This window comes from Callorhinus ursinus, unplaced genomic scaffold, assembly GCF_003265705.2.
Source record: "Callorhinus ursinus isolate GAN/ISIS: 27379988/994484 unplaced genomic scaffold, GSC_fseal_2.0 scaffold18, whole genome shotgun sequence".
NCBI classification, from domain to species: Eukaryota; Metazoa; Chordata; class Mammalia; order Carnivora; family Otariidae; genus Callorhinus; species Callorhinus ursinus.
Window position 1 is genome coordinate 21724628 of NW_027397080.1, and position 13456 is coordinate 21738083.

General features: G+C 35.0%; 1 protein-coding gene across 16 annotated transcripts in view; it reads left to right on the forward strand.

The window, feature by feature from the left end:
- EIF4G3 (eukaryotic translation initiation factor 4 gamma 3) overlaps positions 1-13456 on the forward strand; it is a 335019-nt gene that overhangs the window by 204537 nt on the left and 117026 nt on the right. For 11 of the 16 annotated variants that reach the window (XM_073903237.1, XM_073903228.1, XM_025856155.2 and 8 more), the window contains one exon: positions 10722-10830. In XM_073903237.1, the coding sequence (XP_073759338.1) occupies positions 10722-10830 (109 nt within the window). The remainder of the gene's footprint in view (positions 1-10721; positions 10831-13456) is intronic. The other 5 variants (XM_073903230.1, XM_073903233.1, XM_025856161.2 and 2 more) reach the window with 1 other exon arrangement.

Here is a 13456-nt window from a genome sequence, read left to right on the forward strand (position 1 = left end):
ACACTACATCAAGAACTAATGATGTAATGTATGGTGATTAACATAACATAATAAAAGAATAAGAAAAAATAGTACTTTTCAATAGTATGTAAAGTGTTGTAAACTTTAATCAAGTAACTAGGTAGGGGGCTGACTTAAAAGCTTTAAATGAGATGTCACAATGAACAAAGACCCTTAATAATTAGGGTTAATCTGTTGTTGAAAATGAATTTGTACGGGGACAGCTGGGGTCCTACTTAGAGTCATAAAGCAGGGTTGTTGATTTCATCAGGTCTGTCTCCCAGCAGGGTTTTATAAAACTGTCCTGAATTTTTAAGAACACCAAGATTCTCCAGGTTCCTTGCCTGTGGGAACCTCCTAAAGCCAGAAAACAAAATTTGACATAAGGCCATTTTTGAGATACCTTATCGTTTTAGAAACTGGTGGAGCAAATGTGTTTTAAATCGTTTTGGCATCCCAGTAAGATCCACTTATGAGACACATTAATAATGTTAAATTTTATTTTATGTTCAATGATTCTTCATTTTTACTTGAATGACATTTTTACATAGTTCTTCAAATTTTGTGAGAGTTTTTGCTGTTATAGTGGTGTGATTTTACCTTAGATACTCTAAATCTGAATCCTAATTATAAAGAAGGTGTAACTTCAGTTTTTACACATGTAGCACAGTTCCTGTCCCTTGCCACCTACTCCCAGACATTGAACAGTGGTGTGTTGCAGCTTACAATCTTCTAGTAACTATGATGTCTGTAGTTCTAAGGGTCACAGGAAGTGTTACAGAATTTCACAAGAAACCATCAGGTTTCATCTTTTATCTGTTATTGAAAATGTATTTTCAGAATTTAAATGACTTCAGTTTTATATGTGTATAAATTATAAATCTTCATTGGAAAAGAATAGTAAAGGAAGAAATTGTAGCCTTAAATCTTACTACTCAGAGTTAGCTGTTGTTAACTTTTTGGTGAATATCCTTTCAGACATCTTGTAGTGCATATATGCATATCAATATCTATAATTTAATATATTTGGGTTTATTCATGCCATTTTATAAATACCATTTTTTCAGTGGTCATGCGGAAACGTTCATGTTTGACTATAGGTATTATAATTTTTATTTGCTACGTGGTATTTCATTGAATATACCCTTGTTTGTTTAATTAATGGGTATTTTCATTCTTTTCCTGTTTGTTACTAATGCTAACAATATTGTTATGAACAACTTTGTGGACTTATTTTTGGGTTATAATGTTATCTTACCTCCGGAAATGTACCAGTTAATCTCTGACCAGCAGTTTAAGAAAGAGCCCTTTTCCTTATTTTATATATTAAAAAAAAAATCCCATTTAATTTTTATTTATTGATTTGTAGAACTAAGATTTTTGACGTTTGCTGGTTATTTGTGTATGAAATATCATGTCTATTGTACACATTTCTTTTGGGGTGATGACTTTTCTCAGATTTGTAAGTGTTCATTAGAAATCCATTTGACATATGTAATATTTTTTTTCTAGTGTGATAATTGTGTTCTAACCTTTTTTTTTAACCAAATGGTTTGTCCCTTCTTTCAGTATTATTTATTGAATAGTTCATCATTGCCTCCTTGTTTTGAGATATTGTTTTAATTATTTACTGAATTATGTATACTTGAGCTTGTTTCTGGAATTCTGTATTCCTCTGATGCTGTTTTTCTTTTTTAAGCTGTTTGTTTGAGAGAGAGTGAGCGAGCACCCATGAGCTGGTGGAGCAGAGGGAGAGGGAGGGGAAATAATCTCAAGCAGACCCTGTGCGCTGAGCGTGGAGCCCCACTCGGGGCTCAATCTCATGATCCTGAGATCATGACCTGAACCAAAGTCAAGGGTCAGATGCTTAACCAACTGAGTCACCCAGGTGTCCCTCTACTGATGTGTTTTAATACCATTATACTGCCGTCTTCAATACTATAGTTTATAAGACATTTTAATATTTTAGAGAGAATTTATCCATATTATTCTTGATTCTTAGAGGTTTACTTATTTTATCCCTCCCTGCCCATTGGAACCGTAAAATCATTTAAGTCCTATAGGTTAGCCTGACAGTTTTTATCTTGAGTGTCTGGGTTTCCTTCATCATTCCTGACACCTTGGCAACCATTCCTTGCCTTCAAGGGAGAGATTCTCTCTATGGCATATATAAATTGTTTTATCAGATTAGTGTTTTCACCAATCTGAATGCCTTTAGCCTTAGCATGTATTCTTCTATTACTATTTTGCACCCTTGTGCATTACACATTTAGGTCATCTCTTGGTTTTATAAAGACATTGGAGTTTCTGAACCCGGTGTTACTATTTTTTCAGGTGTTTGGTGTGTGCCTATGTTTTGTTTTTGTTTTTGTTTTTTTTCAGTAAATTATCCCTCAGTCTACCCCAGTTGCTGAGATGATAAACCTAGAAGTCTTCTTTAAATCATCTTTATCTCCTATTCCACAACCATTGTATCAGCAAGTCCTATATGGCTCATTCTCACCCTTTTTACTGCCACTGCTAGATTCTAAGCCACTTTGACCTTTCTCCTAGATAGCGGTCACTTCCCTTCTCTTCTCCTCGCATCTGTCTTGTCTCTTTTCTTTTATTCTTTTAGAAAAATTTTTATTGACATATAATTGACATGTAACATTATATTAATTTCAGATGTACATCATAATGATTTGATACTTGTATATATTGCAAAATGATCACCACAAAAAGTCTAGTTAGCATCCGTCACAATACATAGTTTCAGAAAAATTTTTTCTTGTGATGAGAACTTTTTTTAAAAATTATTTATTTGAGAGAGAGAGAGAACACAGTGGGGAGGGGCAGAATGAGGGTGAGAGAGAGTCTTAAGCAGACTCTGCTGAGTGTAGACCTGATGCGGGGCTTGATCTCACAACCCTGAGATCATGAGTTGAGCCAAAACCAAGAGTCGGATGATTAACTGACTGTGCCACCCAGGCACCCCTATGATGAGAACTTTTAAGATCTACTGTCAGCAACTTTGAAATCTGCATTGTAGTATTATTAACTATAGTTACTTCCTTATTTTTTTTAAAGATTTTATTTTTAAGTAATCTCTGCACCCAATGTGGGACTTGAACTTACAACCCTGAGATCAAGAGTCACATGCTGTACTGACTGAGCTAGTCAGGAGCCCCTAGTTACTTATTAAGCATATGACTTACTTATAACTGGACTTTTGTACCTTATGACCCATTTCACCTGCTCCCACCCTGGTCAACCTGTGATATCACCAGTCTGTTCTCTGTATCTATGAGCTGCTGCTTCTACTCCTCCTCCTCCTCCTCCATTCCACATATAAGATCATACAGTATTTGTCTTCTCTGACTTATTTTGCTTAGCGTGAGGTCCTTAAAATCCATCCATGTTGTTGTAAATGGCAAGATTTCATTCTTTTCTATGGCTGAATAACATTCTAGTGTATGTGTGTGTATATATACCACATTTTCTTTATCCATTTATTTATTGATGGACACTTAGGTTGTTTCCATATCTTGGCTATTTTAAGTAATGCTGCAGTGAACATGGGGTGCATATATCTTTCTGAGTTTGTGTTTCTGTTTTCTTTAGCTAAATACCCAAAAGTGGAATTTCTGGATCATACGGTAGTTCTGTTGTTAATTTTTTTTTTTAGGAATCTTCCAACTTTTCCCCATGGTCCCCATACCAATTTACATTCCCACAAACAATGCACAAGGGTTCCCTTTTCTCTACATCCTTACCAACACTTGTTATTTATTATCTTTTTGATAATAGCCATTCTGACATGTGTGAGATGATATCTCTTTGTGGTTTTGATTTGCATTCCTCTGATGATTAGTTATGTTGAACACCTTTTCATGTACCTTTTGGCTATCTGTATGTCCTCTTTGGAAAATGTTCAGATCTTCTACCCATTTTTTAAAATTGGATTGTTTTTTTGGCTATTGGATTTTATGAGTTTTTGACATATTTATATTCTGTGTCTATTTTTTATACAACAGCCATAGTGAGTCCTTATAAAACATAAATCTGATCACATCGCTTCCCTACTAAAAACTATCCAGTCTCTCTACTGGTGACTAAACTGTTTAAGAGTCCATACTTGTAGAATTTTGGAGGTCTTTATGTGGTCATACATTATCTGGCTTCTGGCTGCTTCTCTAAACCCTGCTCCTCTCCTTCTCTTCTCTCCTCCATGACAGTGTATTGCTACTGGCCTCCCTGCCCTTCATCCACAAGCTTCATTCTACCTTTCCACTTTTGCTTTTGCTATTCCTTATATTTGAAATGGTCTTCTACATCCCAAGTATGTCCTTTTTCCCCTTTCAGGTGTCTCTTCTAATATCATGTCATCAGGAAAACAATTCCCAATCACTTTGAAGTAGCACCTTCACACCCCTTTCATTCTCTGGTCTTTACTTTCCTTTAATTTTATTCATAGCATTAAATTTTGTCTGACATATTTTATGCTTAATTTCTGGCTTCTTGTTTGTCTCTACCACTAGAATGTTAGCTCCCTAAACATAAGGAGCACCGTGTCTTATTAAGCCTTATACGCCCAGCACCTAATTTATTTTTTTAATTTTTTTATTGTTAATCACCATACATCACATCATTAGTTTTTGATGTAGTGTTCCGTGATTCATTGTTTGTGTATAACACCCAGTGCTCCATGCAGAATGCCAGCACCTAATTTAATGCCTAATCCTTGGTAAAGATAGGCGGTTTAATTGTGTGAAGCTCTTCCCCTTAGAAGAGATAAGATTCTTGTTGCAGAGCCACCAGAAACATATGGGGTGAAAAGACTTGTCCAGTCCTGAGATGGGTTCCACCATTGGAAGTAGTAATTTCATGTTACTAAAATGTTTTGAATAGAATTGTAGTTTCTTGGGAAAAGTGTAGAAAGAATAAAAGAATTGATCATGTGGTTGATGCCTTTTCTGATTCATACATCTTGTGACCTATTAGATTCTAGCATTAGAAATCAGTGCATTATTGTTACCCTTACATTATTGCTGTGATCATTATTTATTATGCATTATTGTCCTTGTATTAAAATAGGAGGTATTCATTGTGTCACTCCATAGATTGCTTACATAATGAATACTCTTTTGAGCTTCAGGTTACATACCCAAATTTCTACTTGAACTCTATGGTCAGGTATCTCACAAGCATGTCACACTCAAAACTCGAGTTCATGGTCTTCCTTTCCCCTGCTTCTTGACTCCCAAAACTTATCTCAGACTGGCACAAATGTCATAAACCAGAAATCTGTGTTTCTTACCTACCATAACTAATCAGTTACCAAATCTTGTCAGTTTAACTCCTGTTTATAGGAAATGTATTCACACACACCCCTTTTTTGCATCATAATTATTTCTCTTGGTCTACTGTAGTAAACTTCTATGTTATGTCCTTATAACATTCTTCTTTCCCTCCAGTTTATTCTCCATGCAGCAGTCAGAAGGATTTTTTAAAAACATAAGTCTTATATCACATTTCTCCTTAAAATTTGTTCCTGGGTCATTGTTGAGGGGATAAGGACCAAGTTGGTTCATGTGGCCTCTACTTCTCACACCAAGTTCCCCAGCTCTTCCTCTGTTCCTCTCCGACTCTCCTAAAAGCAAGTTGATATTTAACACGCTTCCCTTCAGAGCCTTCACGTGTGTTATTCCTTCTGCCTGACCTGCTTCCTCCTGCTTCCTCCCATATACCTCCCACATGCCTGCATTCACATTGATTCTTTGGAATTCAGCCTACATTTTGCTTCCTCAAAAAATCCTCACACACATACAAATTCAGAACCTCAGGATATATGTTATCTCTGTACCCTTACTACTCTAGTGTAGCATTAATGGCCTTGGTAATTAAATGATTAATTTTTTGGGTTATTTTTTTTTAATTTGATGCAAAAATAATTTTTTATTGAGGTATAATTGATATAGCACATTACACTAGTTTCCGGTGTAAAACGTAATGATTCAGCCCTTGTCTGTATTGCAAAATAATCATTGCAGTAAGTCTGCTTAACATCTGTCACCATACGTGATTACAGAATTGTTTTTCTTGTGATGAGACCCTTTAGGATTTATTCTTATCAACTTTCCCATGTGCAATACAGTATTATTAACTATAGTCACTATGCTATACAGTACATCTGCATAACTTACTTACTTAGTTAACTGGAAGTTTGGCCTTTTTGATTCCCTGTACCCATTTTGCCTACCACTCACCCCCCTTCCTCTGGCAACCATCACTCTATTACTCTGTTTATGTGAGCTTGGTTTTGTTTTGTTTAGATTCCACATATAAATGAGATCATATGGTATTTATCTTTCTATGTCTGATTTATTTTACTTAGCATAACACCCTCTAGGTCCATCCATGTTATCACAAATGGCAAGATTTCATTCTTTTCTGTGGGTGAATATTCCATAATTGTGTGTATGTGCTTTATACTTTTATATGTTTCTGTTGATAAAAGTGCTATGAAGCAAAGATTTTTGTCTATTTTAATCAGCAGTGGGTTCTTAATGTTTTGTACATGGTAGACACCAGAAAGAAACACACACAGAAGACTTCCCTCCCACTTAGGAAAGAAGCATGTTTTGGTCCTTTTTTCTGGCATCATTTATTATTATTTTACTTCTTAATCTTCATAATGTTTCTCAAGGCAGGGTGGAGGAGGGCTATATTTGTTTATTCCCAGGATTTATAGATGTTCTAAAACATGTGAGGTATTAGAACGATTATTTTAATGTCATGGGATGCAAAACATTCAAATATAGTCTCTTGTGATAACAGTGAATTATATCAGCATCCTATTATATTTGCATCACTACTTAAGTCTCTGGTTTCTCTCAGTGAATTGTAATAGGTGTCAGCAACCATTTTCTATAGAAGAGCAGATAGTAAATATTTTTAACTTTTCAGACATAGTCTATTTCACGAACACTCAACTCTGCCATTGTAGGATGGAAGTGGCTATAAAAAATACATAAATGAATAGCCGTGACTGTTCCAATAAAACTTTATTTGTGGATACTTAAATGTAAGTTCCATATAATTTTTAAGTATCAAGAACTTGTATTCTTTTGATTTTTTTTTTTTTTGCAACTATTTAAAATGTAAAAAACATCTTAGGGGCAATACAAAAACAAGTACGTGGTCCCTGGGCCGTAGTTTGCTGACACTCTGTCTATAACTACCTCTGTGCTTAATCAAACTGTCATATACAAGATTAAAATAGGGAGTAAAAGGAGATGGCCCCTTTCTGTATAGAAATAGTGTGGGCTATGTAAAGGGATGGGAATTTTTAATTGTACAAAGAATTGCTTAAGGACAGTTCTTTGGATTTTGTTGCTTGTTTTACCTATTGGTAAACACTATTTTTAAAAAAAATTAATTTCTCCAGTATTTGTGCCCTAATCTACTTATCTCTTGAGGCCAGCACTTCAGATTTAATATATAAATCTTCAAAAGAGTAAATTTTATTTTTTTTCAACCATAGATTTTAAAAAGAATTTTTAGTGGAAATTAATTTCTTTGATACTATCAGGTATCTAATATCTTGCCATATGGTAAGTTTCCTTATAAGTGTAGTTGAAAAATGAGAGAGGTATTTTTCTTCTGCTAGTTGGAGCCTTAATTTTGAAATGTGGGGGTAATGGAATTTAGCATTGACCTAAATTATGAATTGTAACAGTGTGTACTTGTCATATCAACCCTAACCTTTTAACTCTGAATTTCTGAGCATCTTTATTGAATTATTTGGTTTTTTTATTTTTATTTTTATTTTTTTTTAAGATTTTATTTATTTATTTGAGAGAGAGAGAGAGCATGAGAGGGGGGAGGGTCAGAGGGAGAAGCAGACTCCATGCTGAGCAGGGAGCCCGATGCGGGACTCGATCCTGGGACTCCAGGATCATGACCTGAGCCGAAGGCAGTTGCTTAACCAACTGAGCCACCCAGGCGCCCGATATTTTTATACTGATTGCTCTTCCAGAATGATTTTTACAAATTTTCATTTCCTCCAATAGTGAATGTGAATAAAGTGGAGTGATTTTGAAATTCCTTAAATATATTCTGAGCACGGTAGATCTTAGGTAGTAAATGCTACCTAAGTTGTCCAGCTACCCAAAAGCTTCGTTTCCATATATGGATTCAGATGTATACAGCATTGGATATGATGTCTTCAGTCGCAATATTCCAAGTTTGTTTCCTGATTTTTCTGATTTATCAATTAGATAAAATAATCCATGATTAATTGTACTGTGGAATGATAAGGAACTCCTTTGTTACACGGTGCCTGTAGTTATTTCATTAGGTGAAAAGAGATGAAATTAGAGGTTAATCTAAAATTTGAGATTACCCTACAATAAAATTAATGTAAACAAAGTGAGAGTATTGAATTATATTGATGTGAATATTATGTTTTTGTTTTCTTGATGCTTTTAGAGGCTTAGAGAATGTTAAACCTGAATGGGACTTTAGGATCTTTAGGAGGATCTTTATTTAGTTCCTTTTCATTTTATAGCTGAGGGAACTGCGAGGTCCTTTCCTAGCAGGTTGTGGTTGTGTAACTTTGTTCTGGATGCTTGGGTTTGGAATTGGGATTTAAATAGCATGTTATCTCAGTCCTTTCTTACATTTTATTTTTTTTTAAAGATTTTATTTATTTGAGAGAGAGAGAATGAGAGAGAGAACACATGAGAGGGGGGAGGGTCAGAGGGAGAAGCAGACTCCGTGCTGAGCAGGGAGCCCGATGTGGGACTCGATCCAGGGACTCCAGGATCATGACCTGAGCCGAAGGCAGTCGCTTAACCAACTGAGCCACCCAGGTGTCCTTTCTTATAAATGTTTATATGCAAAATCTTCTAGGACTTTGTTAATTTAAAAATGTCTATGCAGTTGAATATGATTGCAGATATTTTATTCTGACCTTGAAAAACTCTGATCAACACAGATGTATAGGTGTCAGTAGCCTTTTACTGTCTTAAACATCTCACCTTAAGTATCGCTGTCATTTTGGTGACCTGGTTTTCTCAGTTTCCCATTTTTGAGGTTATTAATTTCCCAGGCAACTGGAGTAGTTAATATTTTCTTCCTTTTAGGTAAATTATACAATTTACAGGTCTTTATTTCCTGTTTAATAAATGCTAAGTAACTTAGGGCTTTTCCTTTGTTCTAGAGCTATTTTCAGGCTTAGAACTGAACGGAGTCCCTATTTTCATTTATAGCTATGAAGAGGTCCAATTTTTGAGTTTTAATAACACAACTTTTTTCCCACCAGAACTAAGGACTCAGAGCAATCATGGCAGTACTATTAATTTATTTGATTCAAAGTGAAAACAGTAACTCTTTCCATTTTTTATATATAGAAATATAATTTTAGTAGTCTTTATTTAGAAATAATTTGGAGTATGAGCATTCTCATCATCTAACGAATAGGTGAATTTTCCCTATTCCTGTTATTCTGTACAGTCCAGATATAATCAAATGTAAATTGCATGTTGTACGTTTTGAAAAGTAGTTACTTAAATGACATGATAAATGGTATGTGTCTGAACTGATTTATTTTATATTCCTGTTCTCAATGAGACTTATTGATTTGAAAATATTTTTTATTAACACTCACTTTTTTAAGTGGCCCTACTCACCCCAGATTCATTCACACCTTTATTCCCCCTCGTGTCTAAAACACACACCCACTCACACAACAGACAATCAGAATTGTGCAGGGACTCTGCTGTGATAGCACTGATAGAATTCAATGTAGGAGATTATAGCTAACGAGAAAATGACCTTAGATCTCTGAGGAGAGACATAGGTTTGTTTTTTGGCTTTTGTGTAACCCTCAAATCCAAAACAAATACCTGCATGGAAAGTGATGTAGAATGAGTGTTCTTGTCCTTTCTTGTGTAATTCTTGTTCCTTCCGAAGTTGAACAATGGCTGCAATTTTTTCAACCTACTGTGCTAGTATTTCATGGCCATTTTTGATTCCAATAAAGTGGCTGAATGAAAATGAAGAGTTTCCTCTTAGCTCTGAAAAACAGGTATTTTACTCAGATTTCTGACTCTGAAAAGATACCATCCTTGTCCCAAAATCTAAAGACATTTTAAGGGGAAAATCCTTTAGATACTTTACAAGTAGTTGCATTTCACCTGTGTGATTATGTGGACAAATGACGAGGATCACCCTTCAATATTGTTTTCTTGAATCAGTGACTGGTTTTAAAACCCATCATGTTTTGTTTTTCTAGCTTTTGTCAGATGAACTACTTTGCTAGGTAGTTTATAAGTGAAGTTGACCACATCCCTTTGGTCTTTGACTTGGAGGAGGTTAAATTCCCTGTCAGATGTGATGTCTACCATTAGGTGGAAAGTCTGTCCTTAGAAGGAATCCTGGAGAATGCATTTATATTAATGATTTTTGTGCTGTCTTCTCTTGCCGTGGTTAATAGTAATCATCTCTTTTCCTTCCCCTTTTCTGCTGTTTCTTTCCTTTTCTTGCTGTCTTCTGTACTTTTTGAATTATTAAATTGGCCTATATATTTTTTCCTTGCTTTCTTTTTTTTTTTTTTTTTTTTTTTAAATTTTGTGATCTCCTGCCCCACTCTGTGTTCCCCACTTGCTTGGGTTCCATGTTGCTAGTTTTTATGTTCGCACGCTCATTATCACCCTTTTTTGTACTTCAAATCCCAGCAGCTGTCCAGCCAGGTCCCTGAGCACAGCCCTGTGGTTTATGGGACTGTGGAGAGTGCTCATCTTGCTTCCAGCACCCCTGTCACTGCAGCTAGCGACCAGAAGCAAGGTTTGTGTATAACTGTTTCCTTCACTTTTTTTTTTAATTAATTATATTGCCCTCAGCATTTAAGAGCAAGAGTGAAACATCTAAGGGTTATTTAGATACCTACTTGTAAACAAAGCTTTGAAATGGAAAATCAAAGCATTCTACCTCCAGGAAAGTAAAGTAGGGTTGATGAGTAAAATTTTTTCCTGTATTTTATTAATGCCTCACTGTTGATACATATTTATAGTTAAAAATTTAGTTGCCTGAAACTGGTTTTGTTTGTTTTTTGGTGGGAAGTGGAACAAGGTTGGGGAAATAAATCAAAGTATATATTGCTTTACAATAATAACATAGTTTTATTTATATATTTAACATGTTCCTGTGTATTTTGCTGTTTTTAAAAACATGAAATATTTCTTCTTACAAATTTGGCTTCTGTAGCCTCAGTTCTGTAGTACTGAATTTATTCTGGCTCCATCATGCACTAGTATTTGGTATTGATGAGTCATTATGATGTGTATCTTAATCATACTGAGGTCTCTGCGCCTCTTTACCTTGAACACGAAGTGTAAAATTTTTGTTGAACTAAATACACACATTGCCTTTTGGATTATAAAAGAAAACTGTAAGGGAAAGCTCATGTCAGAAAATGGGATATCACAGTCTTTCTTTCTTACGTTGCTGGATTTAGGTTGACCTTAACCAAAATTGGGAAATTTGGAAAAACACAGGAGAAAATGTGACTTGGAGCATGCTACTATAATGTTTCTGACTTCATTGTAAGAAATGAATAGAAAGCTTATATGATTTCTAATTTTTTGACTTATTCATTCCTCCAAACCCCTTCATAGGTGGATGTTAGTAAATGTACTTTCTAAAAATTATTCTTTAAAAAGTACTTGAGAATTGGCACATAACCTAAGCAATATTATTTAATATTAACTGGGTTTTTTGTATAAGTTTTCACACTTAGAAACTTATGTTTGATTTCAGTGTTTTCTAGAGCATACAAAGATAATAGGATGTTTTTCCCTTTTAGTATTGAGGAACCTAGTAAACTTGAACAGAGATACATCCTATGTTTTGTTTTATAAGATTGTTCCAAACCAAAAAGTACATAACAAACCGTAACTTGGCCTGCTTCTAAAAGTTGCTCTGTCAGATACTTCTTTGAGCAGTGTTCAGACGGGAGAGACGAACCATGAGAGACTGTGGACTCTGAGAAACAAACTGAGGGTTCTAGAGGGGAAGGGGGTGGGGGGGTGGGTTCACCTGGTGGTGAGTATTAAAGAGGGCACATTCTGCATGGAGCACTGGGTGTTATACGCAAACAATGAATCATGGAACACTACATCAAAAACTAATGATGTAATGTATGGTGATTAACATAATAAAACTCCCCCCCCCAAAAAAAGACTTATGCATGCTTAGGGTTAAGTTTTTTAATACGAAAGCCATTCACCTTGCAGGAGTGCACTTGGTAGGTATTGTAGAAGACGCTTTCTATTTTTTGAGTCAAAAATCGGAATGTTTTCAGAGTAGAGAAGAATTTTCAGGGTGTTCTCTTAAAAACTTTATTATTTAGTTTGCACAGTTGTAATCTTTTTGCTAGTTAGAACTATGCTAAACACATTGAATACTTACCATCCAAAGAGGCCTCACAGTGTATCTATGGTCTATGCAAACTTCAGCTGGGCCACTATATAAAGAATTCATAAGATGTCTTAATAATGATAGCTCCGCCCTGCTACAAATTTTAGATTATGAAACACCTTCATTTTGTCATATTTAGGCCTTGATTTCCATAAGGAAGAATGCAGAACCCTTGGTTTCCTCTCGTTTTTTTAAGATTAGTTGAAATTTGAATAATAAACATTCCAGATTGATGTTCAATATAGATATGAGTGCATTGAAATGTTTTAGGTTACCTTGATGGAAAGAAAAATCTGAATTTTAAGTATATTTTGTAGTGCTTATAAATAACTCTGGGAGACTACTGCCCTTTCCTTCTTAGTACCAATTATTTTCCAGAAAACTCAGTTAATTCTGTTTCTAATTGTACCCATAGTTTGCCAACATACAGAATAGTTTTCAGAGTAATTTTTAAACCAAATGTATGTAATTCAAATAACATTAGAAAGGACTCAGCAATTTTCAGAAAAAAATTTTTTACAGTTAAATTTAAACATTTTCTTCTTAATTCTAGATTCCTTTTGAAATTAAAGATAGGAAAATGTACTGTTTTCAAAGATTGCTGGATTACCTTCAGAAATAATAGACTCTGCATTCTGCAGTCAGATTGGTTTTTCTCTCAGTGGAAATGTCATTACTGTGGATTTGCTTTGAATCACATGTTAGCCCCAAAGTCTCCTACCAGTTTGCTTCACCTACGTACTTCTTTTTCCATACACCTTTGTTTTTTTCCCCTGGACTGAAAACATGTGGGATTTTGAATCATTTTCAGGTTTCAGCTGACCAGTTGTTAGACCTATGACTTAATCTGTAAAACACCCAGTTTCCCCATCTGTAAAACAGGAACATAATAGTTTCTACCCCAGCAGTGGTTGTAAGAATTAAAGGACACTATGTATGTTTTGTGTTTGGCCCAGTCCTACCATATAAGAAGTACTTAATAAATGTTAGCTAC